The 23,182-nt window shown below is 49.6% G+C and overlaps 1 protein-coding gene across 2 annotated transcripts in view; it reads right to left on the reverse strand.

Annotated features, from left to right (window-relative positions):
* The window catches only part of PLPP4 (phospholipid phosphatase 4), a 100,045-nt gene extending 80,394 nt beyond the window's left edge, over positions 1-19,651 (reverse strand). For both annotated transcript variants that reach the window (XM_055119627.1, XM_055119626.1), the window contains exon 1: positions 19,468-19,651. In XM_055119627.1, the coding sequence (XP_054975602.1) occupies positions 19,468-19,523 (56 nt within the window). In that variant the 5' untranslated portion in view covers positions 19,524-19,651. The remainder of the gene's footprint in view (positions 1-19,467) is intronic.
* Between the last annotated feature and the right edge of the window lie 3,531 nt (positions 19,652-23,182).

Below are 23,182 nucleotides of genomic sequence, written 5' to 3' on the forward strand. Positions count from 1 at the left end.
GAGCCTTACAAGCAGGCTGGAGGGAACAGGACTCTCAGGGGGCTGGGGCTGGAGGCTCAGCACAGTGGCCACACCGCAAGGAGGGTCAGAGAAAAGCTCTCTGTTAAAAGGAAGGGGGAGAGGGGCCCGGGAAAGAGAGGCACGGCCAGCACTTGCCTTGCACGTGGCTGACCTTCCATCCCCAACAGAGCTGGGGGTAAGCCCTGAGCCCCACCAGGCGTGGCTCAAACACCAAGAAGAAGAAGGAGGAAGAAACAGGAGAGGAAGCTGGATGCCACCCCACCAAGGGTGATGATGGGGTTAATAGAGTCAGAAGTCAGCTTTCCCTTGGCTCAGGGGGGGTCAGTCCTCCGAATGCGCGTGAAGGATGTCTGAGGCTGTCAAGAGTAGGCAGCCCCACCTCAGACCTCCTCCCCCAGGCCACCCCAAGGCTGATGTGGACCACTCTAACGCCTAAAGTGCCCGATCCAAACTGTCCACAAAAAGCACTTCTAGGTCAGCCACTAACTGTGGCCCTGGGCAAGTTCTGCATCGTCATGAAGTCACAAGTGCTTCATTCAAAAAGATGGAGCACTTTAAGATTCCAAATTTGTCAGGGTTTTTGTTTGTTTGTTTGTTTGTTTAGGTTTGGTTTTTTTTTGGGTTTTTTTTTTTAGATTTAAGGAGTAAACTGTCAGCCTGTCTGGCATGTAGTTAAGTGTGACCATCAACATTTACTCACCAATATTACTGATCCTGTCAACTGGCCCAAGTTTCTACTTTTGGTAAAGAGTGAAAGATTTGTGTGGGGGAGGGGATGGGGAGTAATCAAGGTAATATATCTCTGCTTTGTGAGGGTTTTCATAAGTAAGGTAAACTCATTTTTAGGAGTCTAACGTCCTCATTGCTTAACTAAAGAGCTTTTCATTGCTTCACAGATTGAATTAAAGCATAATGTACCTAGTAACTTAGTATTTCCGTAATTAAAAATAAGGGGACTTCAACATAACTCTGATATTAGTGTTACATAATGTATTTCTTCAAGGTGGAGATGCTTTTGACAAGATATCCTGGAAAAATAAATTTGGGGCCAAGTTCTAAAAAAATAGTAGGGGCTTAGAGAGATGTAGAACAGGTAACATGAATAATGACTTTGAGTGCTATAAAATATTCATGAGTGAATGTAATGGATATTTTATTTTTCCCATCTCTCCTGGTGGTTATTTAAAAAACATAATCAAATACATAAAAATGTAAACATGTCAAGGAAAAACACAAAACCATTTTATTTTCACAGAGCCATGAAGATGGTTCCTGGACTCAAACATTTTGCCTCTCTTCCCTCCCAATGCACTCTGAGAAAGAATGAAAACAAGCAAATTCATAGTCAAGTTGAAGTCCTTCTGTGAATTTGTACCCCATGAAGGAAAGCTAGACAGGAAAAACAACAAAAAGGAAGATGTGGATATGAATAAACTAACAATACCACAAAGAAGCAAATTCGTAAAAAAAGAGTTCAAAAGGAAACAAAAATCCCAATTCCACACACAAACATCTTTCAAACCATTGGCCAACTCATAAGTCACACATGAAACCCAGGGGCAGCTTGGCTGGTGAAGGGGGCACTTTACAGGCGGAAGACTGAAAGTCTGACCCCCAGGAGTGCCTGCCCCAGGATCGCTGGGTGTGATCCTGTGGGCTCTACAGTTTGAAATCCTTGGTGCAAATACAGAAAGTATAATTTCCGGCACACTATAACCAAGTGTGCGAGTACCACATATAGGCACATGAGCACAGCAACTTGTTGAGAAAGAGAAAGAAAGATATTGGAATGTGTATGAAAAGACTCCAGCGGAAGTAGAGTGATGGACAATCACTGTATCACTGCCATCCCGTTGATCAGCGATTTGCTTGAGCAGGCCCAATAATGTCTCCATTCATCCTAGCCCTGAGATTTTACCTCATACTCTCTTTACTTGGTCTTCCCAATGGTGCCACATTGGAGGCTCTTCAGGGTCAGGGGAATGAGACCCATCATTGTTACTGTAGTTGGCATATGAATACTCCATGGGGAGCTTGCCAGGCTCTCCCCCTGCAGGCAGTAAACTCTCGGTAGCTTGCCAGGTTCTCCAAGAGGGAGAATTAGGCTATCAGATGTCAAAAGTAATTTGATGTCAAAAGATTTTCATGCGGTCACATACTTCTGGGAGCTTGATTTTATAGTTTCTGGATATTGGCCAGTGATGGGATTACATGGCGCTGGGGGCAGTTCTGGGTGTGATTACCTAGCTACTGGAAAATGGGGAATCTGGGTGGAAGAGGCCCAGTCTCGATCCAAGCAGCCTTGAAGATCTCAGCCTTGGGTCCCGCATACCTGGGTTCCTCTACTGGTTTCTTCATGCGTGCAGCTCATCTGAATAGACAATAGGACTTGAAGTTAAGTGTCTACCAGTAAGACTTTCTATTGAAACCGAAGACCACTAAAACCATATGAAAGGGGGAAAATGCCTCCTATGACTTAAGGACATAAAAGGCAATAGCAAAACCAACTTAAAAAACCACAGCCTTGGTCCAAGGTTCCAAAGATTATGATGTCTCAATGGTAAATTCACTGCATACAAAAACAAAACCTTATCACACTCTGGAAATAATGGAATCCACCAAATAGTTCATAGCCCTCTTTAAAGTGCCGAAAGAAAATGGTCAAACAAGAATCCTATATTCAGCAGTAATAATGTTCAGTTTTAAAGAAAAGATCATTTTAAGAGGACAAAAGTTAAAAATACATTTGCAATAAATCTTCACTGCAAGTTAGAATGAAGTTATTCAGGCTACAGGAATATGATCTTAGATGGAAAACCAAATCTAGCAGCAGTAAAACTGAGTACTGAAAGTGGTAAACATATTTCTTTAAGTGGTAAACAAATGTCTTTAATTTAATTTCTGTAAAGGCATGTTAATTGTGCAAGGCCAAAAAAATACTCAAACGTTTTATGGAACTTATTCACTGAAGAGAAAACCTCTGATACTGCATCAAATGCATGAGGAGGGAAGTGGAAGTATGCAGTTGAGAAATTTTTTTAATTTGTGTGAAATGGTGGAACACGGACAAGTTAAAAAAGAGATGCATTCAAACTCAAAGAGATGTACAGTAAAGGAGATAAAATGGAAATTAAGCAGCATTTGATAAGTGAAAAAAAGGAGGGATATCAAAAACAAATACTGTGGCAGGAAAAGGACATCAATAATTGTATTAAGTGTAAATGGCTTAACCATTCCAGGTAAATGGCAAAGATTGGCCAGACTGGGTAAAATAACCATATAATTAAATGTTGTTTACAAAAGACATATCTTAAGCCTGGAAACACGTCTCTAAGTTAAAAGTTTCAGAATGGATAAATTCGTATGCAGACACTAATTGGAAGAAAGGTAATTCAGCTATCATATTAAAAATGTGAATGGTGGGACTGGACAGATAGGGCAGTGGGTAAGAAAGACACTTGCCCTGCACGTGGTCAAACCTAGTTCAATACCTGGTACCCTATAATGTCCCTCAAACCCTGCCAGGGGTTATCCTTGAGCTCAGAGCCAGGAGTATGCCCTGAGCACAGTTAGGTATGACCCCCAAGTAATCAATAAATGAAATGTAAACAGTGATATCAGAAACTATTAATACAAAGATGTAAACTTCATGGTGACAAAAGGTCCAATTTAGTCTAAGGAGTTAAAATTTTCAGAACGCGGGGACAAAGAATTTAGAATGGGGACAAAGAAATTTAGACTTCCAAATTACTAAAAGGGAAAAATATTGAGGATTGCCAAGAAAACTTCAGATAAAAATCAAGAAACAAGAGGAGAATATATACAAATGAAGTACTGCAAAACAAAACATATTAAATTGGCAGTAACAGGAGGCACTATTAGTTATCTCAAGAAAAATGGGTATTTTAATTATTCTAGTTTGATAGAAGCCACATATCTTCACATTGAAAAGATCAAATTACAAAGAACACATTTAAAAGAGTGGATTTAAAAAGATTTGAATGGCAAAGAGAAACTGTTAATTATGTGCAATCTAAATAAATGCTTTAAGTTGACTATGAGTATATACAGCAATCATAAAATATCATGAAACAGAGAAATCATTCTAAACACAGTCAAGACAATGAAACCGTTATAGCACTGACTATAATTATTCCCATATTTAAGAACAGGTAACTGAAGGAGAGAGATAAAACCACCTCTTCTTGCTTAGTAGGAGAGTATAAAGAAGAACAGTTTGAACTCAGGACCTCTAACTCTAGAATCTCAGTCTGAAATCTGTCTAACTCTAGAATCTCAGTCTGGAACCTCAGTCTAACTCTAGAATCCAGAATATAAGTCTAAAATCTCAGTCTGAAATGTCAGTCATGCTATTTCTATGGGAGGAAGGGCAGTGTTCCCCCAATTATCTAAAAGTCACTGTGTCACTGTACCACTGTCATCCCGTTGCTCATTGATTTGCTCGAGCGGGCACCAGTAACATCTCCATTGTGAGATTTGTTGTTACTGTCTTTGGCATATCAAATATGCCATAGGTAGCTTGCCAGGCTCTCCTGTGTGGGTGGGATACTCTCGGTAGCTTGCCGGGCTCTCCAAGAGAGGTGGAAAAATCGAATACAGGTTGGCCGCGTGCAAGGAAAATGCCCTATTTGCTGTAAAAGTCACAAAATATAATGATCAAAATGTTTATCTAAGATCAGGCAAATGGCTTATGAAGATAGAATTCGTTTCCAATCTCACAGTCATACAGAAATTTGCATCAAGCAATGGTGACACAGAGAAATCAATACCTATTTTCACAACTGATATAACACAGGTAAGACAAAAATTAAATCTTCTACCCAATTCCATAAATACAAAATAAATTTCCAACACATAAAAGAATTAAAATTACAGAACCTATGTATAAGATACTTGACAATCTACAAGAGTATTTCAACTTTAGTACTCTCTAAATAGGGATCAGAAACCTTGAAACCATAAAGGAAAATATTGTTATCTTTAGTTTCCTAGAATTAAAATGTGTGCAATAATAGAAATCACAATAAAAATTAAAAGCCAACCATGGACATGGAGAGAACTGCAACAGATGAAGGAAAGGACTAATGAGTATGGGGCATCATGGACTCTCACATAAGATAAATTCAAAGATCCAGTAGAAGTACTAAGGGAAACAACAATTATTTTTTTAAAGTCATGGTTCACTTTATTGTAAATTTGTAGCTGAATTCTAAAGGAATCTCAGGATATATTTTAGTATTTGTTTATTCATTATTTAGGACATATTTACTGGATCAGGGAGGTAGCTCAGGGGTGAAGCATTGCATACAGGTAGAAGGCCCTGGAAAAACTGGAAAAACAAAGAAAAAATCATTTACTGAAGATGTTCCATACACCTGACATTGTTTTAGATGTTGGACATATGAACTTTGTCCTTGACCAAGAGGCATTTATCCTCTATTGAGTTAATTCTCTCCAGCAAAGTCAGGACTGATTCCATTCTTGTATTTTATTATGGTGCCATATAATTATCTTCTTATAGCATCGTGTGTGTGTGTGCGTGTGTGTGCGTGTGTGTATAAAGGTATGGTGGTGGCACACTTGGTTGTGCTCAGGGATCAGTCCTGATGGTGCTCAGGGAACCATATGTGGTTCTGGGGCTCAAACTCAGATCAGTGGAATGCGAGGCAAGCATATTCCCCACCGTATTCTCTCTCTAGTCTCTGTCATGCTAGCTTACCATTTTACCACATAAACATACACACACACATTTTTTGATCCAGTCACCATGAAATACAGCTACAAAGCTTTCATGATTGGGTTTCAGTCATATAATATGGAGCAAGAAAAGACTCTTCAACAAGTAGTGCTAAGAAAGCTGGACAGCTACATGCAAAAAAAAAAAAAAAACCAAAAAAACAAATGAACTCAGACCTCTTCCTAACATCAGGCACAGAAGTCAGATCAAAATAGATTAAGGATCTCATTATCACACCCGAATCCATAAGGTACATGGAGGAAAACGTAAGCAGGACTCTCCATGACATTGAAGCTAAAGGCATCTTTAAAGATGAAACACCCCTGACATAGCAAGTGGAAGCAAAGATGAACAAACATGACAATTAAGTTAAGGCGTTCCGCTCCTGCCCCTCAAAAGAAATGGTGAGCAAGATACAAAGACAGCCCATGGAATAGGAAAAATTATTTACCCAATACCCATCAGATAAGGGGTTAATATCCAGATATAGAAGGCACTGGTAGAACTTCATAAGAAAAAACATGCAATCCCATCAAAAAATGGGGAGAAGACAAGAACAAAAACTTTCTCAAAAAAGAAATATAAATTGCCAAAAGGCACATGAAAAAATGCTCCACAATACTAATCATAAGAGAGATGCAAATCAAAACAATGAGATATCATCTTACACCACAGAGACTGTCACACATTCAAAAGAATCAGAACAATCATACTGGTGCAGATGTGGGGAGAAAGGGAATCTCATTCATTTTTGGTGGGAATGCTGATTAGTCCAACTTTTCTTGAAAAACAATATGGGCATTCCTCAACAAACTAGAAACTGAGCTTCTATATGACCCAGCAATACCACGTCTGTTAATATACCCCCAGGATGCAAAAATACAGCAGAAATGCATCTGCACTACTATGTTCATTGCAGCACTGTTCACAATAACCAGAATCTAGAAATAACCTGAGTGCCCGAGAACAGATGACTGGTTAAAGAAACTATGGTATGTATACACAGTGGAATATTATACAACTGTTAGAAAAAATGAAGTCACTGGTTCAGCCTTTTTGGAAAACAATATGGGTATTTCTTCAAAAATTAGAAATTGAGCTTCCATATGACCCTGCCATACCACTTCTGGGAATATATCCCGAGGGTGCAAAAAAGCACAGTAGAAATGACATCTGTACCTGTATGTTCATTGCAGCACTGTTCACAATAGACAGAATTTGGAAACAACCTGCCCGAGAATAGACAACTGGTTAAAAAAGAAACTTTGGTACATCTACACAATGGAATACTATGCAGCTGTTAGGAGAGATGAAGTCATGAAATTTGCATATAAATGGATAGACGTGGAGAGTATCAGGCTAAGTGAAATGAGTCAGAAAGAGAGGGACAGACATAGAAGGACTGCACTCATTTGTGGAGTATAAAATAACATAATATGAGACTGACACCCAAGGACAGTAGAGACAAGAGCCAGAAATACTTCCCCATAGTTGGAAGCTTGTCTCATGAGCGGGGGGAGAAGCCAGCTGGAATAAAGGAGGGATCACTATGACAATGATGATTGGAGGAATCGTTCAGGATGGAAGATGTGTGCTAAAACTAGATAAAGGGCCAAACTGATAACCTCTCAGTATCTGTATTGCAAACCATAATGCCAAAAACTAGAGAGAGAGAGTATGGGGGAAATTGTCTGCAGTGGAGGCAGGGGGAGGGATGGGAAAGGTGGGGGTATACCGGAGACATTGGTGGTGGGGAATGTGCATTGGTGGAGGGATGGGTATTTGATCATTGTATGACTGAAACTTAAACATGAAAGTATTGTAACTATCTCACAGTGATTCAATACAAAAAGAAAAACAAGAAAAAAATGAAGTCACAAAATTTGCTTACAAATGGACGGGCACAGAGAGTCTCATGGTGAGTGAAATGAGTCAGGAGAGGGACAGACATAGAATGACTGCACTCATTTGTGGGATATAAAAAAAAAAACCATAGTATGAAGCTAATATCCATGAACAGGAGAAACAAGGGCCAGGAGAGTTGGTCCAGGGAGAGGGCACTTGGGATAAAGGACTGCAATGACAATGATGGTCGGACGGGATGGCTCTGTGTGGGAGGTGTGTGCTGAAAGTGGTAAAGGACCAAACACGACGCCTCTCAGGGTCTGTACTGCAAACCATAATTGCAAAAGTGAGGGGGGGAGAGAGAAAGAGAGAGAGAATGATAGAAGCAAAGAAGAAAAGTGCCTGCCATAGACACAGGCTGGTGGGGCGAGGGCGAGGCAGGAGGGATATGGGGGGTATTGGTGGTGGGAAATGTGCTGGTGGAGGGATGGGTGTCGGAACAGTGTATGGACGGTTATTTCACTGAAGAAAATCAAATGCCAACGCACAAGCAAAAGGATGTAAATGCCGTATTCCCTCCCATGTATTTTGCATAAACATAAACATAAGTCACACCCAGCATTGGCAGGATGTGGGAACCCCTGGAACACCAAAAGTGGATACACACAGCCCCTTAGGTGGTCAACTCCACAGAGTCCAGCGGAATTTAACACACTGACTCTGGGGCTGCAATCTGGGACCATCAAATAATATTAAAGAATGAGTTGCTGGTGGTACTTGCCGGCTTCAACTTTTTAAAGTGTGTGTGTGTGTCCTCCAATCCCAACATTTCATTTGCAAGCGCACTAAGTGCTGGCATCATTGCAGAGTTGTTCACCACGCCATGCAGAGAGCAAGCACCCTAAAGGCGACCCTGAGCCAACACGCTGGAATACCACAGGTCAGCAAAGAGAACCCAGTGCACCCCAGGAGAGCTTTAAGTCTCCAAAACACCCTCAAAAAACCTAAAACTACAATAAAATGTTCTCTCAGTGTTTTGTGTATATTATATTTAAAGGTTCACAAAAGCTCAGCATGAAACAGCAAAGGGATTGATTATTGTTTAATTTGGAGGGTGGGGACTATTGGCCTATACCCAGCAGAACTCAGGAGCTACTCCTAACTCTGTGCTCACGGCCAAAGGTGAAGGAGTGGAATTTTTGAAAGAGGTAATGGGGTTCAGGGAGCCCTATACTTTTGTACCGCCTAAATTTTGACAACTGCTGAATTAGATTTAAGAGGGCAAACACTTCACTTCCACTACATTCTGCCCCAAGTCAGATTCATTTTAAATTGTTGCCACTGAGAAATGCTTCTGCACAGGATTAAGCAACAACATCCCAATGTCCCTGTGTATTTTTCTTAAATTTCAAAGTGACTTTTAATCACTGTTAAATATTCTGTGTCCATAATTTTGGGAACCATACTCTAAATGTGGGCCATTTGAATTTGTATTTCTTTTAATTTTTATTTTTTAGCTTTTTTGGTCACACCTGGCGATGCACAGGGGTTACTCCTGGCTGTACTCAGGAATTACTCCTGGCGGTGCTCAGGGGACCATATGGGATTGCTGGGATTCGAACCAGGGTCGGCTGCGTGCAAGGCAAATACCATACCCGCTGTGCTATCGCTCCAGCCCCTCTTTTAATTTTTTTGATTTGACAAATATGTCTCTTGTTCATTCACTCACTTTGGAGGGGATCTGGGGGGAAGTAGAACATACAGTAACGAACATCTTCATAGGGAAGGACTTCTGTGCTTCTCAGATTCCTGCCTTTGCCTCCTAGGAAACCAAAGCTAGAGGGCAGGATTACGGAGTCAGCTGCCTGGTTCTCTCTGGGGTTGTCCTTCCACACTCCCCCCACCCCCAAAGCACCTCATCACACCCTTGCCATCACCGTTCCACATATCCCAGTCTTAATTCTTTCTGATTGTTTTCTGCAAATATTTCGGTCACCATAAAATAGAGAAATGCGGATTTCTGACATGTTCCCATGGTAGCTATTTCTCAAGCCATTACAGAAGAATCGCCCTGTGCCCTGTTTACAGATATGTTATTAATTTGTCTTTCCCCCATAACAGGAAACAGCCATATTGATTCTTCTGATTATGGATGAAAGCTACAAGTGCTCGCTGTGAAATAATTTCAGCAATAAACACCGTAAAGGAATAAACAAACACTCTATATTCCCATCGGCCCCAAATAGCCACCATTAAGATTTTGGTGTCTCTCTTTAGAGCTGCCTTTTTGAACCAATACAGACACAAATTGATTTTATTCTCTTTCTACATCAAAATAGATTGTGTACACATCTGTGTGCTTTGTGGTGCTTCACAACCGCTTATGAGTATCTTCCCGTGTCAACACAGCCCCAGAGCACGGGAGACGCGTGTGCTGGTCTATCTGCAATGTTGCAATGGATCTTGCTTTGTATCGAGATTCCTATCTTGCCTTGTTGTGGCCATCCCAGATTTAAGAGTGGATTCATTAAGAGTGCAGTTCTTACATCTCTGTCCTTATCTGCAGATTGTCGTGAAAATCTCTTCCGATTGCTCTGGATGGGAGAAAGAGCACCACTGAGAGGGTGAGTCACCCGCCAGCAGCCCCTCCTGAGGGTGTCACAGCCTATGCTTCCCAGGGGGAACCAGTGCCTGTATGAGCTGGCTCAGAGCATTAGGGCATCCTCCTCCTCCATCCGGACACAGACAGAATCAAGACGCCAGCACACACCCGCTGTCCGGTTCTTTACCTCATGGCTGTATGCACATTTCTTCCGAGCATCCCCGAAACTTAAGTTCTAGTTAGATTCAGTCACCCTGGGGGGCTAAGAGCTGAACTTTTACTGCTGCCACTTCCACTACGGCTGCTATGACACACTGGGGTCTTCGGTTTCCTCACCGACCTCCAGCTCTACTGCCTCACACAGCACTCTATTCGGGGGACCCCAAACAGTGCTCAGGGGGCCTCAGCAAACCAGGTCAGAGGCTCAATGCTCTGGCCCAAAGATGTGGGTTCTGCTCAAGTCCTGCTCATGGGCAATGCTAAGTCCCTGCTCCAGCCCTGCAGGGCTGCGGACCAGCAGGGCCACCAAGTCTGGGGTCCTCAGAGCAATGCTCAGGAGGCCACGTGGTCCCAGGAATGGAACCCGGGCCGGGAGCCAACCAGGCATCCACCTCAGCCCTGTACTATCCTCCAGCCCAGCTCTTCATCCGAGCAGGCTTCCTTGAGGTGACAAGTGTCTTCCTGTCAGAGATGAGGGCACTAGGGCACAGCCCAGAGGCTGACCGCCGAGCCACGCTACTGTGCCACACTGCCACTCCCACCTGCCTCTCGAGAGGAAACCCAGCCCGGGGGATACTTCACACAGAGCAGCTGTTCCAAGGCGGTGGGGTGACCACCTGCAGTCAAGATCTCACCCTGCTGGGGCTGGAGCAATAGCACAGTGGGTAGGGCATTTGCCTTGCATGCAGCCGACCTGGGTTCAATTCCCAGCATCCCATAGGGTCCCCTGAGCACCGCCAGGGGTGATTCCTGAGTGCAGAGCCAGGAATAACCCCTGTGCATCACCAGGTGTGACCCCCCCCAAAAAAAAAGCAAAAAAAAAAAATCTCACCCTGGACACAGAGAAGCCAAATCTTCCTTCAAAAAAGCTCAGATGAGTCACCTGTATGCTCGCTCCGAGCTGGACACTCCACAGAAAAGTCAAGCAGCAAACAGCAGCCCGTGTCTCCTCACCGTCAAAGATCGTCCCCACGCCATTATCCACAAGAGAACATGAGATCATGTGGGCCTGGCCCCGCTCCACAGCCACAAGAAGCGAAAAACCCCGGGAGATGGAGATGACGAGGAGACACCAGCGACAGATAGACACGAACGACAGGCAGATGCAGATTGACACAAACCACAGGGAGACTCAGGCTGCAGCTGGACACAAGCCACAAATAGACACAGGCTCGAGGTCAGGTCGCTGCAGGCCCCTGGGCCATGGAAGGGGGTCTGGCGGGGAAGCGAGAGGTGGAGGACTTTTCTTTGTGCTTGTTATGTCTGGGTGGAGCTCCGTGAAATCCCTGCTGTCCTATCCACCGCAATCAAATATCAGCACCTATCTGGCTCCCATGAGTGAAACAAGACTTGGGAAACCCCCCAGTGAAGGAGGCAGAGGTTTGATTGACAGGCTTTCCCACAAACCAGCCCTGGCCCCTGCGGTCTCCCCATTTCTTGCTCCTTTGTCTTCAGAGTAGATAGAATCATGTTAGTCTCTCACCTCCGCAGGGCACTTTTCACAGTCCCCTCTGGAAGGACTGCAGCCAGGCGGCTGTCCAGTCCTCTCTGTCCCTGCTACACACACACACACACACACACACACGTCCGGGCTCGCAGCTGAGGCTGTTGCAGGCCGGATCCTGACAGCCGGCGTTCCAAATTCATCATCCGAACTCTGAGATTCCTTCCAAAGCAGCGATATTCCTAAGTCGATGTTCATATTTAAAAAACACTCTCCAAGAAAAATCGAAATACCGGCACCTTAATGAGCCTTGAGTGGGTCCTAACAGGTATCATCTCTATAACTAATTGAGTAACTTCACCCATCAGTTATGAAACTAATGATTTCTCTTTGTCAGGCAAAAAGCATTTCTCTCCCCATGAGAAAAACAAGCATCGGTTCTCCATGGCCCTATCCCACCCACCCACTGGACAGTGGCAAATAAAGTTTCCCGTAGAAGAACACTGCATTTATCAGGGGGGTCACCAGTGCCTCTGCAGGGAGGGGAGTCCCCCTGGCCCCAGATCCAGTCTGTCCCCTGCAGGGCACGCTGAGCATTAACGCATGAGGTCCCTGTTCCTGGCTTTGACCAGAACTCAAAAGCCAGAGGCAGATTCGGAAGCAGTGCTCAGAGGCCCCCTGCTTCCTGTCTCTCACCCTCACTTTCTCTCCGTGCTCTAGAATCACTGCGACAAACAGCCCTTGGGAAACGGCAGGGCTGCAAGCACCCCTTCACCAGACATCAAGCTCCCCCACCCTCCATTGCTCGGTCTCAGTCACTTGGGGGGGACCCACCTGAATGAACTCAAGGCAAGAGTCTCACCTGGATTGGGGGGCTGAAAGGACTCATCAGGGGCGGTTCCAGAGGACACTGTTGGGTCAAGACACCATCATAACCCAAAGGCAATGAGAGCCTGCCAGCACGAGGCAGCTTCTCAGTGTGCAGCTGGGCTTGTCTTCCTGAAAGACCGTCTGAGTAACAGCGTTCCCACGTGCCGAGCGCCCGCCAGCAGCCCAGAAGTGGCCCGGCCAATATGCACGAAGCTTGTGTTCATGGATGCTGCCCGGCTCCCCGGGGAATGGGTGGAGAAACAAGGACAGAAGCAGGAGGAGGAGGAGGAGGATGTGGCTGGTAGGCACCCAGGGTGAAAGCCAGCATCGCGCCCTGGACACCCAAGGCCAGGCCCACAGCGTGGCGTGTGGAGCACCCTGTGACTCTTAGATATTCCACATAGCAGGCAGGGAGCCCCTGGCTTTCGTGACATCAAAGGCACCAGGGCATCTGACTCACGGAAGGCTCCCTTCTGCTTCAGACGGGGAGACATGGAGCCCTGGAGACTTCAGGCAACCTGCGGCAGAACCAGGCTCCACCCAGAAACCTACCAAGCACCAAGCACTGCGGACTTGCATGCGAGCACTTTACCTCCTGCAGTTCCGTCTCCAGAAGGCCAGCACCATCACTACGGTGGTAGATTAGTCATCAGGCACGGAACCACACTTCGGAAGGTCACCAAGGCCCAAATCCCGGGTCCACACAGAAGGTTTCTTCCCACACCAAGGCACCCCCAGGTAACCGGAGCAGATCCTGTCCTCTGGAGCCGACACCCACGCTTGTCACCCCCAGACATGATCAGTGGCAGGGCACTGAGAGGATTCGGGGGTACCCTAGCCTGGAAGAACACTGCACCCACCTTCCTTTGCCAGAGTCCCTCCCAAGGCCCCCACCCAAAGGCAGGAGGTGGAGGGGCCTCTCCTATTTGGTCTAGAAGAAAAACATACCTTCCACCGTAGAGCGCGGGGGCCCTCAAACAGCCCCAGATGGCAGGTCTGTGCTACCTGAGTCAGCGGGTGGAGTATCACCCATGGAAGATGCAGGTTCCCAGGACTGTGCTCCAACTGTGGGTTCAGCTGCGCTGGCCTCAAGCCCCCGAGGTCATTCTGAGGCCCTTCCCAAAGCCTCTCCCTGGACACAGGCAGAACACTCGGGAGTCTTGAAAATGATCCCCAGAAATAACGTGCATCTGGGGAGCACTCTGAAGCCCTCCCCCGCCCCGTGAGCTGGGAGCACGGCAAAGACACAATCCGAGCCCCCAGGATCCCACAGCAGGAGCAAGGTGGGAGAGAAGGTGGGAAGCCGCACGCTATCACTCGGTCCGACGAGCCCCAGGGCACTGTCACTGCCATTTCCAACCTCCTGCAGCTCTGCCGTTAGTGCCCATAAGCGCATGTCCCTCTGCGGCTGGCAGAGCACTCTGGCTGCCCACTTTCTTGTCCCAGATCACTTCATGCCATTCTTGTCCTCCATTAAAGCCCACCCTGTGTGGAGGTCACATGAGACCAGAGACATCCCACCCCCCTCCCCATCCAAATGGGCCTGTAGGCCTCTGCTCTCCGTCCAGTGCTCAAGGTCCAGACCAGTTGTTGGCTCTGCCCAGCCTGCTGCCTTGCCTCAAGTCTCCTCCTCCTCCTCCCCCCCCTCCTCCTCCTCTCAGGACCAGCTGATCCCTTCTGAAAACACTCAGCACTCGGCTACAACCACCTCCCCCCGTCTGAGGCTGACCTCTGGGCTTCATGAAATATCAGCTCCACATTTCTACATCCACCTGATGGTCAGTCCTCAAGCCAGTCACCTGGGCCAAGTGCCTGGAGGAATGAACGCCCGGAGCACCTCTCTCAACTAAGCAAAGTGAAAAAAACCTCACGACGCAGCAATTATTTGGCAGAGAGCAAGCCACCAGGCCTATAGTATGCCCGGCTGTCAGCGAGTCAGGGTCCCTCACCCCCGCCTGCTGGCCCTCACCCCCCGGCACCTAGCACAGGCAGAAAGGTGCTCCACGGAGGAGGCAGAGCCCAGCTGGTGGATGTGGAGGACAGGGAGCCTCCGGGAGCCGGCAGGAGGCAGAGACAGGTGGGAGGAAGAGACGGTCCCGGGGAAATCTGCAGATTCCCCCCCACTGCCAGCAGGTCCCCTTCCCTCAGCCTCCAGGGCCCGTGCGCTATAAATAAAGCTTTTCCAGGCTGAGGCCCTGGAAGGCTACAGGCAGTGGAGTGAGGGGACAGAGCTAGTCAAGGCCCTCAAGACCTCCCCAGCTCCTCCCACTCCCACACCCAGCCCTCTGCTTTCCAAAGACCCCAGAAAGGCCCCGAGGCCACCCTTCACTTTCCAGGGCCCCCGCCCTGGAGTCTGATCTGAAAACACGCTTCCCCTCCCTTCCCACTCAGCCCTCCAGAAGGTGAGAGATGGGTCACAGGCCACCTCCACACAAGGGGCGTCCCCTTCCCTCCAGCCTGGAAGTCTGGGCAGGCACCGTTCACTGGCTCGGGCTTTGGGGCAGGGGACCCAAGAGGCGGGGCTGAGCATCTTCAGGCAAGTACTGAATCTTTCTGAGTTTCTTTGTGAAGAGGATCAGCTATACACTCTCTGCGTAGAGAAATGAAGGGCTTGGGAGTTTCAGCCTCAGGATGCGTATCTTCGTTCTTTGACTTGGGCAGTTCCTGAATCGGTGTGAACTTCCGTCTCATCAGCCAGGGACAGAAACCCCAAGGCACAGTCTCTACCAGGCTCACCTCGGATCGAAATGGTCTCAGGCTGACCTTTGGCCATGCCTGGTACAAAGGACTTGTTCATGAAATACTAGGTACTTGACAACCCACGGTCATAAAAGTGGGACCAGCAGGCTAGTACCTGAAGTTCGGTACTAGCGTGGCATGGGTGGGTTCTTGGAAGCTGTTTCTTTAAGAGATTGGGTGGACGACTGCCCGAGTACAGACGACTGGTTAAAGAAACTCTGGAACATTTACACAGTGGAATACTATGCAGCTGTTAGAAAAGATAAAGTCAAGAAGTTTGCTTAGAAGTGGATGGACATGGAAAATACTACATTAAGTGAAATGAGTCAGAAAGAGAGTGACAGACACAGAATGACTGCACTCATTTGTGGGATTTAAAATAACATAATATGAGACTAACACCTAAGGACAGTAGAGACAAGGGCCAGGAGGATTGTTTCATGGTTGGCAGCCTGCCTCATGTGCTGGGGGGAAAGGCAGTTGGGATTGAGAAGAGACCGCTAAGTAAATGAGGGATCTCTCGGAATGGGAGATGCATGCTTAAAGTAGACTAAGGACCAAACATGATGGCCTCTTAGTATCTATATTGCAAACCATGATGCCCAAAAGTAGAGAGAGTGTAAGAAGGAAGGTGCCTTCCACAGAGGCAGGGGGTGGGATGGGGTGGGGATGGCAGGAGGGATACTGGGAACATTGGTGGTGGAAAATGCACACTGGTGGAGGGATGGGTGCTCAATCTAACTGTATCTCAATGATTTAATTAAAAAGAGAGAGAGATTGGGTAGAAATGGAAAATCGGTGTTTAATGAATGTCCTTTGATTCAACTGTCAACTGGGACTGTTTATTTCTCATTAATTTATTATCAGACTGGAGCGATAGCACAGCGGGTAGGGCGTTTGCCTTGCATGTGGCCGACGCAGGTTCGATTCCTCCGTCCCTCTCGGAGAGCCCGGCAAGCTACCGAGAGTATCCTGCCCACACGGCAGAGCCTGGCAAGCTACCTTGTGGTGTGTTCTATATGCCAGAACAGTAAGAACAAGTCTCACAATGGAGATGTTAATGGTGCCCACTCGATTTTTTTATGAACAACAGGACACAGTGCTACAATGTTACTATCATGAAACACCATCCTAGGACCTGCCTAGGAAGACTGTGCCCTTGGTCCTTGGGGCTGCTGATTCAGCATCCCCTGAGCTTACTCAGGAACTGGGCTGGCTGGCACCATGCTGGGGCTGATCAGGAAGTCGCACAGAACCCAACAGAGTGAAGCCACCAACAGCTCCTCCTGGATCAGCAGAGTCCCAGGAATCCACACAGCCTCCAAGCCACATTCTACCTTTCACTTTTCCTAAACACCAATTTCCTCTCATTTATTTCCTGGTAGACTGAACCTTACGTGCCAGCTCCAATCTGCATTCCTCATTCCTCATGTTCTTCCGAGCGATTCGCGGTTCTTAGGCAGATACCCCTGAAGGCACGGAATGATCCTGAGTGACTGGGGGCGGGGGTGGTTGCTGGCAAGCATCGTCCAGTAGTTCTGGAGCACTAAAGCTCAACACTTAAACCCAGCTGCTCACAGGAACAAGAGGTTGGGTCATCCCTAGCGCCTCTGGGATCAAAACTGGTAACGGGAAATCAGTGGTGGCTGCAGGCATCAGGCTGGGGCACCAGGTTCTCATCCAGAGCCAGAGAATACGGGTACCTACCTGCACTGTTTCCCCCAGAGGTGCAAGTGTGAGGAGACATCCCCCCCACACACCCCAAACAATATTCTTTTCTGATAAATGGGGTAGAAACACCAGGTGGAAGTAGAGGACGAATTACATTAGCTAAGTTGGATCCACCAGCAGAGAAACTGAGTCCAGCTTGCTTTCCCAGCTGACCTGGGTGCCATTCTCTGTCTCTGAGGCGCTATCTCCCGGAGCAGAAGTGCTACCATGCACTGCTTGCCAGCAGGCCAGTGCTAGCCAAAGGAGGAATAAAACTCCTCCCCCAAATCGGGCTCTGTCTGGCCAGAGCCTGTCTGAGCAAACAAAGGGTCATCTGTATCTACAGCTCTGAGCTGGTCCTCCCTCCCGGAAGTCCTTATCTGCCTAATGATAGAGCATCTGAGCTGTCACTATTTCCCCCCTAGGCATCTCCAAGCGATTCCTGGGCAGGCCCTTGTGGGCAAAGGGGTCACAAGTTGGATCCCAAAGCCAGGGAGTTGTCCAGGAGTGTCCTAAAAGCTTGAGTATTTCCCTTTGGGGCCAGGGACAGCTGATCTCTCATGAAATAATTCTGACAAAGGGGAAGTTTGGAGATAAGACTATTAATGTCTGCTATTTTTTTACATAACATCCTTAGAGGAAGTGGAGCACCTAAGACGCTAATTATCCCATTTGCACATCCACTGCACTGAGCACTGTATATCTGTAAACATCTCAGCAATGTTTGCAGGATTATTTGCAGGGAAATGTGGAAAGGATAAAATATTTACAAATTATTGAACCCTCATTTTTCAGGTCTGAGAATTCACAGCAGCCATCAGAGTAGGCCGTCTGTCTCCCTCACTTTATTTCAGTATTACTTAATACAAACATCCCCCCCAACGCATGTTGCATTCTGCTGTGCATGGGGCCCGATTTCATCATTTCTATCACATAATCATTTAGGGAGGTGTTAGTCTATCTGCCCGTTGGAAGTGACCTTTTGGAAATGCCTCCCCCCCACCCCCACACACCTGATCACAGAACAATCCCTGGTAGGGGAAGGGAGAAAACGCAGGGGGAAGCGTTCCACCCCCCCACCCCCAATGCTTCAGAATCCAAGGAAAGTTCTTCCCGTTCCTCTTCCCACTGAATAACACCAGTGTTTAGTCAGAGGTTGAGAGGGGGGGGGGCTACATCTGGGGAAACTCACGATTCGGATGGTGTGAATCAATCCTCGAAATGAATTTCATCCCTAATAGCGAAAAACATGCCAGAAAGAGCACAGCTCTCCCGGGGTGCACCCGGGGACAGGAACGGGTGGCCGCCTGACACCCCAGGCTGGGCGCAGGGCCCTGGGGAGCGGGTCAGACATCCAGAACTGGGGGCGGGGGTTCCCTCTGAAACGCCGGGGGCCGATTGTACAGAAACCAAGCAAGACCGACAGACAGGACGGGCCCGTCCAGAAAGTTCATGCAACTTTAATATGCAAGCTGTGTCAGAGACAGCCGGGCGAGGGCCGGGGGTCACAGCGACCCCTCCAAGGAGGGATGCTTGCGGGTGTGGACGCTCGGGTGACAGGTCTGGGGGGTGGGTGCGGGTTTTTGTTGACTTGGCAGCAGCCAGGCAGCTCCCTGCCGCTGGCGCGCCAGAAGCAAAGAGGGGAGTGAGTGGGTCCTCCGGGGGCGTCTGGGGGCGCAGACATCCCTGGAACCACCGGCACCCCCTCCTCCTTCCAGGATCGCTCTTGCGAAGTGCCGCCCTCACAGCGCCCCGACCCTCGGCCCGGTCGCTGCCGGGTGGCGGGGTTCTCTGCCCCCCTCCCCCGGGCTCCGGGGTGGACGGCGCCCACCGCTCTCCCTTCTGAGCCCCCCTTCCCCCTTCCCGGCTTCCCGGGGCTTCCGCAGCAACAGTTTCCCCGCCGGGGAGGTGCGGCTGCCGAGACACCCCGGCTAAGTCGGGGACACGGGAGGAGGCGAGCTCGTTGTGTCCACTCCGGGCGAGGCCAGCAGTGGCCGCGGGGGGCTGGAAGGCGCGCGCCGAGGAGAAACTTCCCCCGGGCGGGCGAGGGGGCGTCGCAGCGTCGGCGGAGCCGGGGCCGGTGCGGGCGCCGCCGCTGCGCAAAGGGGACCCGGAGGGTCTCCGCGGGGTCCCCCTAGGAAGCGGCCCCCTGGGAAGAGGGGATGCGCGGGAGACCCCCCCCCGGCAACCCAGACCCCCGCGCCACCCGGGAGGGGGCCGCCCAGAAAGTTGGGGCGCACGGACCGCGCCGCTACTTACACGAAGACCCCGAAGAGCAAGGCTCGGACCCCGATCTCGAGGAGCAGCTCGCGCATGGTGCGGCCGGAGCGTTCCCGCGGCGGCTCGGCGGCGCCCAGAGCCCGGGCAGCGGGGGCGGCGCGCCAGGCCGCGGGCGCGGGCGGGAGGCGGGCGCGGGGCGGGGGCGGCGCGCGGGGAGGGCACAGCCCCGGCCTCGGACCCCGAGCTCGCGCCGCGCCGCCGATCGCGCCCCCCACCCCCACCCGGGGCTCCCCGCTGCCCGCGCCGCCTCTGCAGCCCGGGGGAAAGCCCGGGGAAGCCCCGCCGCCTCCGGCGCGCGCCGCCCGGCTCCCCCCGCACCCCGGGGGCGGCCCCTCTGCGTCGGGGCGCGCGGCTCGGGGCTCCTGGCACACGCACGCACGTGCGCCCCGAGTGCCAGGGCGCTTCGGCGGGGTGGGGGTTCTCGGCGGCTCGGACGGCCAGGCACCCGCTCCTCCTCCTCCTCCTCTTCCTCCTCCTCCACCTCCTCCTCCTCGTCAACCTCCTCCTCCTCCTCTTCCTCCGCCTCCTCCCGCGCCCGGGCCGCTGCCTTGCTCCTCTCTGCCTTTCCTGCACCGTGGCCACCCGAAATTTCTTTTTCCTTTTCCCCCAAGAAGTCCTCCAGCCCCTCTCTCCACCGCCCCTCCCGCAGCCACCCAGATCACTCGCTGGCTGACTTGCCCTGGGAAATGCCAGCCAGGGCCCAGAGCCCCTGCCCAGAGTAAGGGCAAAGGTGGGGAGACCCTAGGATCGGAGGCTTGACTCTCCCCCCACCCCTCCCCAGCATCTCTGGAACGGAAGAAAAGAGAGTAGCGGCCGCGCGCAGCCTAGAGCATCAGCACCCGGCCGCCGCACCCGCAGCCTCCTCGCTGCATCGCCCAGGGCCACACCCTCCCTTGGGCCGGGGTCCTGACTTCCCGCCCCCTAGTCAGATTCTATTTCCTTTAAAATCTGAACTTCTCCGTGTGACCCGGGTTCACCGAGTGGGGATTCAAGGTGCCAAACTCCTGTTGATCAGCCCCACTGGGATGCCCCTCGGGAAAGGACTTCGAAGATTGCTTCCGGCAAAGAGGAACTTTGATTAAGGTCTCAAACCAGAGGGGGTATGGCTGGAGAAGACCCTAGGAGGGAGGCATCAGAAACGGGCACACAGAATCTTCCTCCAAAACTCCCAGGAAGTGTTGAGGGGAATGCAGTGGATAGAGGGGGAACGACCCTGGCTTTGGGGGGTCTCTATGACAGAGTCCCAGCTGCACGTGTTATGCTCACAGAGCATGGTAGAAAGCGCGTGACGTTAAGATACTGGCATCACCTACTTAATACCTCTGTAGCAAACCACAACACCCAAAAATTGAGAGAGAGCAAATGGGAATGCCCTGCCACAGAGGTGGGGGGAGGGGAGTTAAGGGGACAGGGTGGGGGTGTGGGAGGGATGCTGGGACCATTGGTGGTGGAAAATGGGCACTGGTGGAGGGATGGGAAGTCGATCATTGTATGACTGAAATGTAAGCATGAAAACCTGTAAGTCTGTAAAAATAAAAAAAAAAAAGATACTGGCATCACGTTGGTTTCTGGCTGCCCGAGACACCTCAGAGGGAGTCTGAAAGGAAGCCTGACCTCATGGTTGGTGTCCTTCAGAAGTGGCAGAGAAACTGGCCCAAGACCCACCCACTTCCTGTTTGAAATTCTCCTGTGCGCTCCTCCCACCCACCCAGTGTCACCCTTGCATGTTGGAAATCCCGCTGAGGGAGGCACCCAGCCTGGAGGGGACTGGCTACCTCTCAGTCCCGACGTTGGTTGCTCTGAGGACCCCACTGCCAAAACGTTAGTCTCAAACACTGGGAAGGAAAAAGACTCGTAGAGTCCAGGGGAAACTCGGCATCAGGTCCAGCTGGATCCAGGTCCGGCAACGGCAGCAGAACCACGTTCTTTCTCCCCTGGTGCTCTGCCCTGTACTGACTCCAATCTTGGCTTCCCAGTGGTTGTAAGACGGCTGTGAAAGTTCCGGTCTTATGTCCTCCCTCAGTCAACTCGGGCAACGATGACGCCTGTGTTGATCCCCACCCTCCCTGCCCCAGTGTCACCGATGACGTTCTGGGCTCATGCATCCCTGTGCATCTCTGTGGCCAGGCAATCATGATGGGTAGATCCCATCAGACCTGGGTCTCATGCTGCTTCCTAAGCGGGGAGCGGAACCACCTTCTCGACCCCCCACCCGCAACCGAAGCAACAAATGGGGAAGAGGTGAACTGGCAGAGGAAGAGGGCAAAGGCTTGATGCAGAGCAAACTAGCCAGCACTAGAACACTCTCTTCCACCCAGACGCCCCGAAGCCAGGCGGCATGCCCCGACTTCTCCAGCCTCAAACTGGAAGCCATGAAGAAGTTAGGTAAGGCACACAGACTCTCGGGATTGCTTTTCTTGAAGCTGTGAGGCCACCTGAGGCTGGTCTTCAGCTTCCTGGACTTTTCATGCTCCATGTCCCTTGCAAACCTACCATCTTATACTCTTTTTTTTTTTTTGCCCCACTCAGCGAGACCGTTGAAGAGGGAAAGCTCCAGCCCCCTTCATCATGCTAGCTGGAATCACTAAGACCAGTGGGCTCGTTCTCAGAGAACAGTTTCTCATTTAAGTCCCTTTTGAAAGGAAGACGGGCTCCCTTGCCCTCGTAATAGAGGACTCGTGACGCTGTTGTCCCTAGCTCTGTGGAGCTGGCAGTCTCTCTGGTGCGTCAGGAGGGGGCTGGCCCAGCAGCTACTCAGCTGTGAGTGCGGGCAAACCACAGAGCCCTCTCCGAGTGCTTTGCTGCTGCTGCAGCAAAGAGCAGAGTGTGGCCCTGAGTGAGGGAGCAGAGTCCGGTCCAACCCAACCCTCCTGCCGTGTCCTGGTAGCCCCGGGTGCAGCTTCTGCTGGGTCCCCAAAAGACGGCCATGGAAGATGAAACCCTCCCACTGAAAGAACATGGACCAGAACTTCCTGCAGCTCGGAAATGCTCTCTCCACCCCCTGCCATTACCTATTGAGCATCATAACTGGACAGTGTGAGATGGAGCTTTTTTTTGGGGGGGGGGTGTGATTATTATTTTATTTTATTTTTTTGCTTTTTGGATCACACCCGGTGATGCACAGAGGTTACTCCTGGCTCTGCACTCAGGAATTACTCCTGGCGGTGCTCAGGGGACCATATGGGATGCTGGGAATCAAACTCGGGTCTGCTGCATGCAAGGCAAATGCCCTCCCTACTGTGTTATTGCTGCAGCCCCATGAGATGGAGCTTTGAATACTCACGAATGTAGACACTCAGATGAAAGTGGCATCACCCAGTGTTTTTGTGGCTGCTCAGATGGTCTAAGTGCCACTTGGGAGAAATCTCTTGTTCCTGTAGCATTTACAGGCCTGCAAAGCCAATCTCTTCATCTCCTGGACGTGTGTACCTGTTTGTTGGATTGTTTTAAATGGCCAAACCTTAACGTCACATCTGATGACTTGTGGCTATTTCCAAAATCCAAAGTCAACTTCAGAGAAAGCAACTTTGCAAAAACAATTCCTAAAGATCTCATTTCCCCAAATTCTATGATATATAGCCATGGCACCTACCAATATCCTAGCAATAGACGAGTGATGGGGTGACCCTGTTCCAGAAACCCTTAACTAAAGTGTTTCCACCAATATGTTATTTGAATGTGCTACTTTTATAAG

The sequence above is a fragment of the Sorex araneus genome, chromosome 11 (genome assembly GCF_027595985.1).
Source record: "Sorex araneus isolate mSorAra2 chromosome 11, mSorAra2.pri, whole genome shotgun sequence".
NCBI lineage: Eukaryota > Metazoa > Chordata > Mammalia > Eulipotyphla > Soricidae > Sorex > Sorex araneus.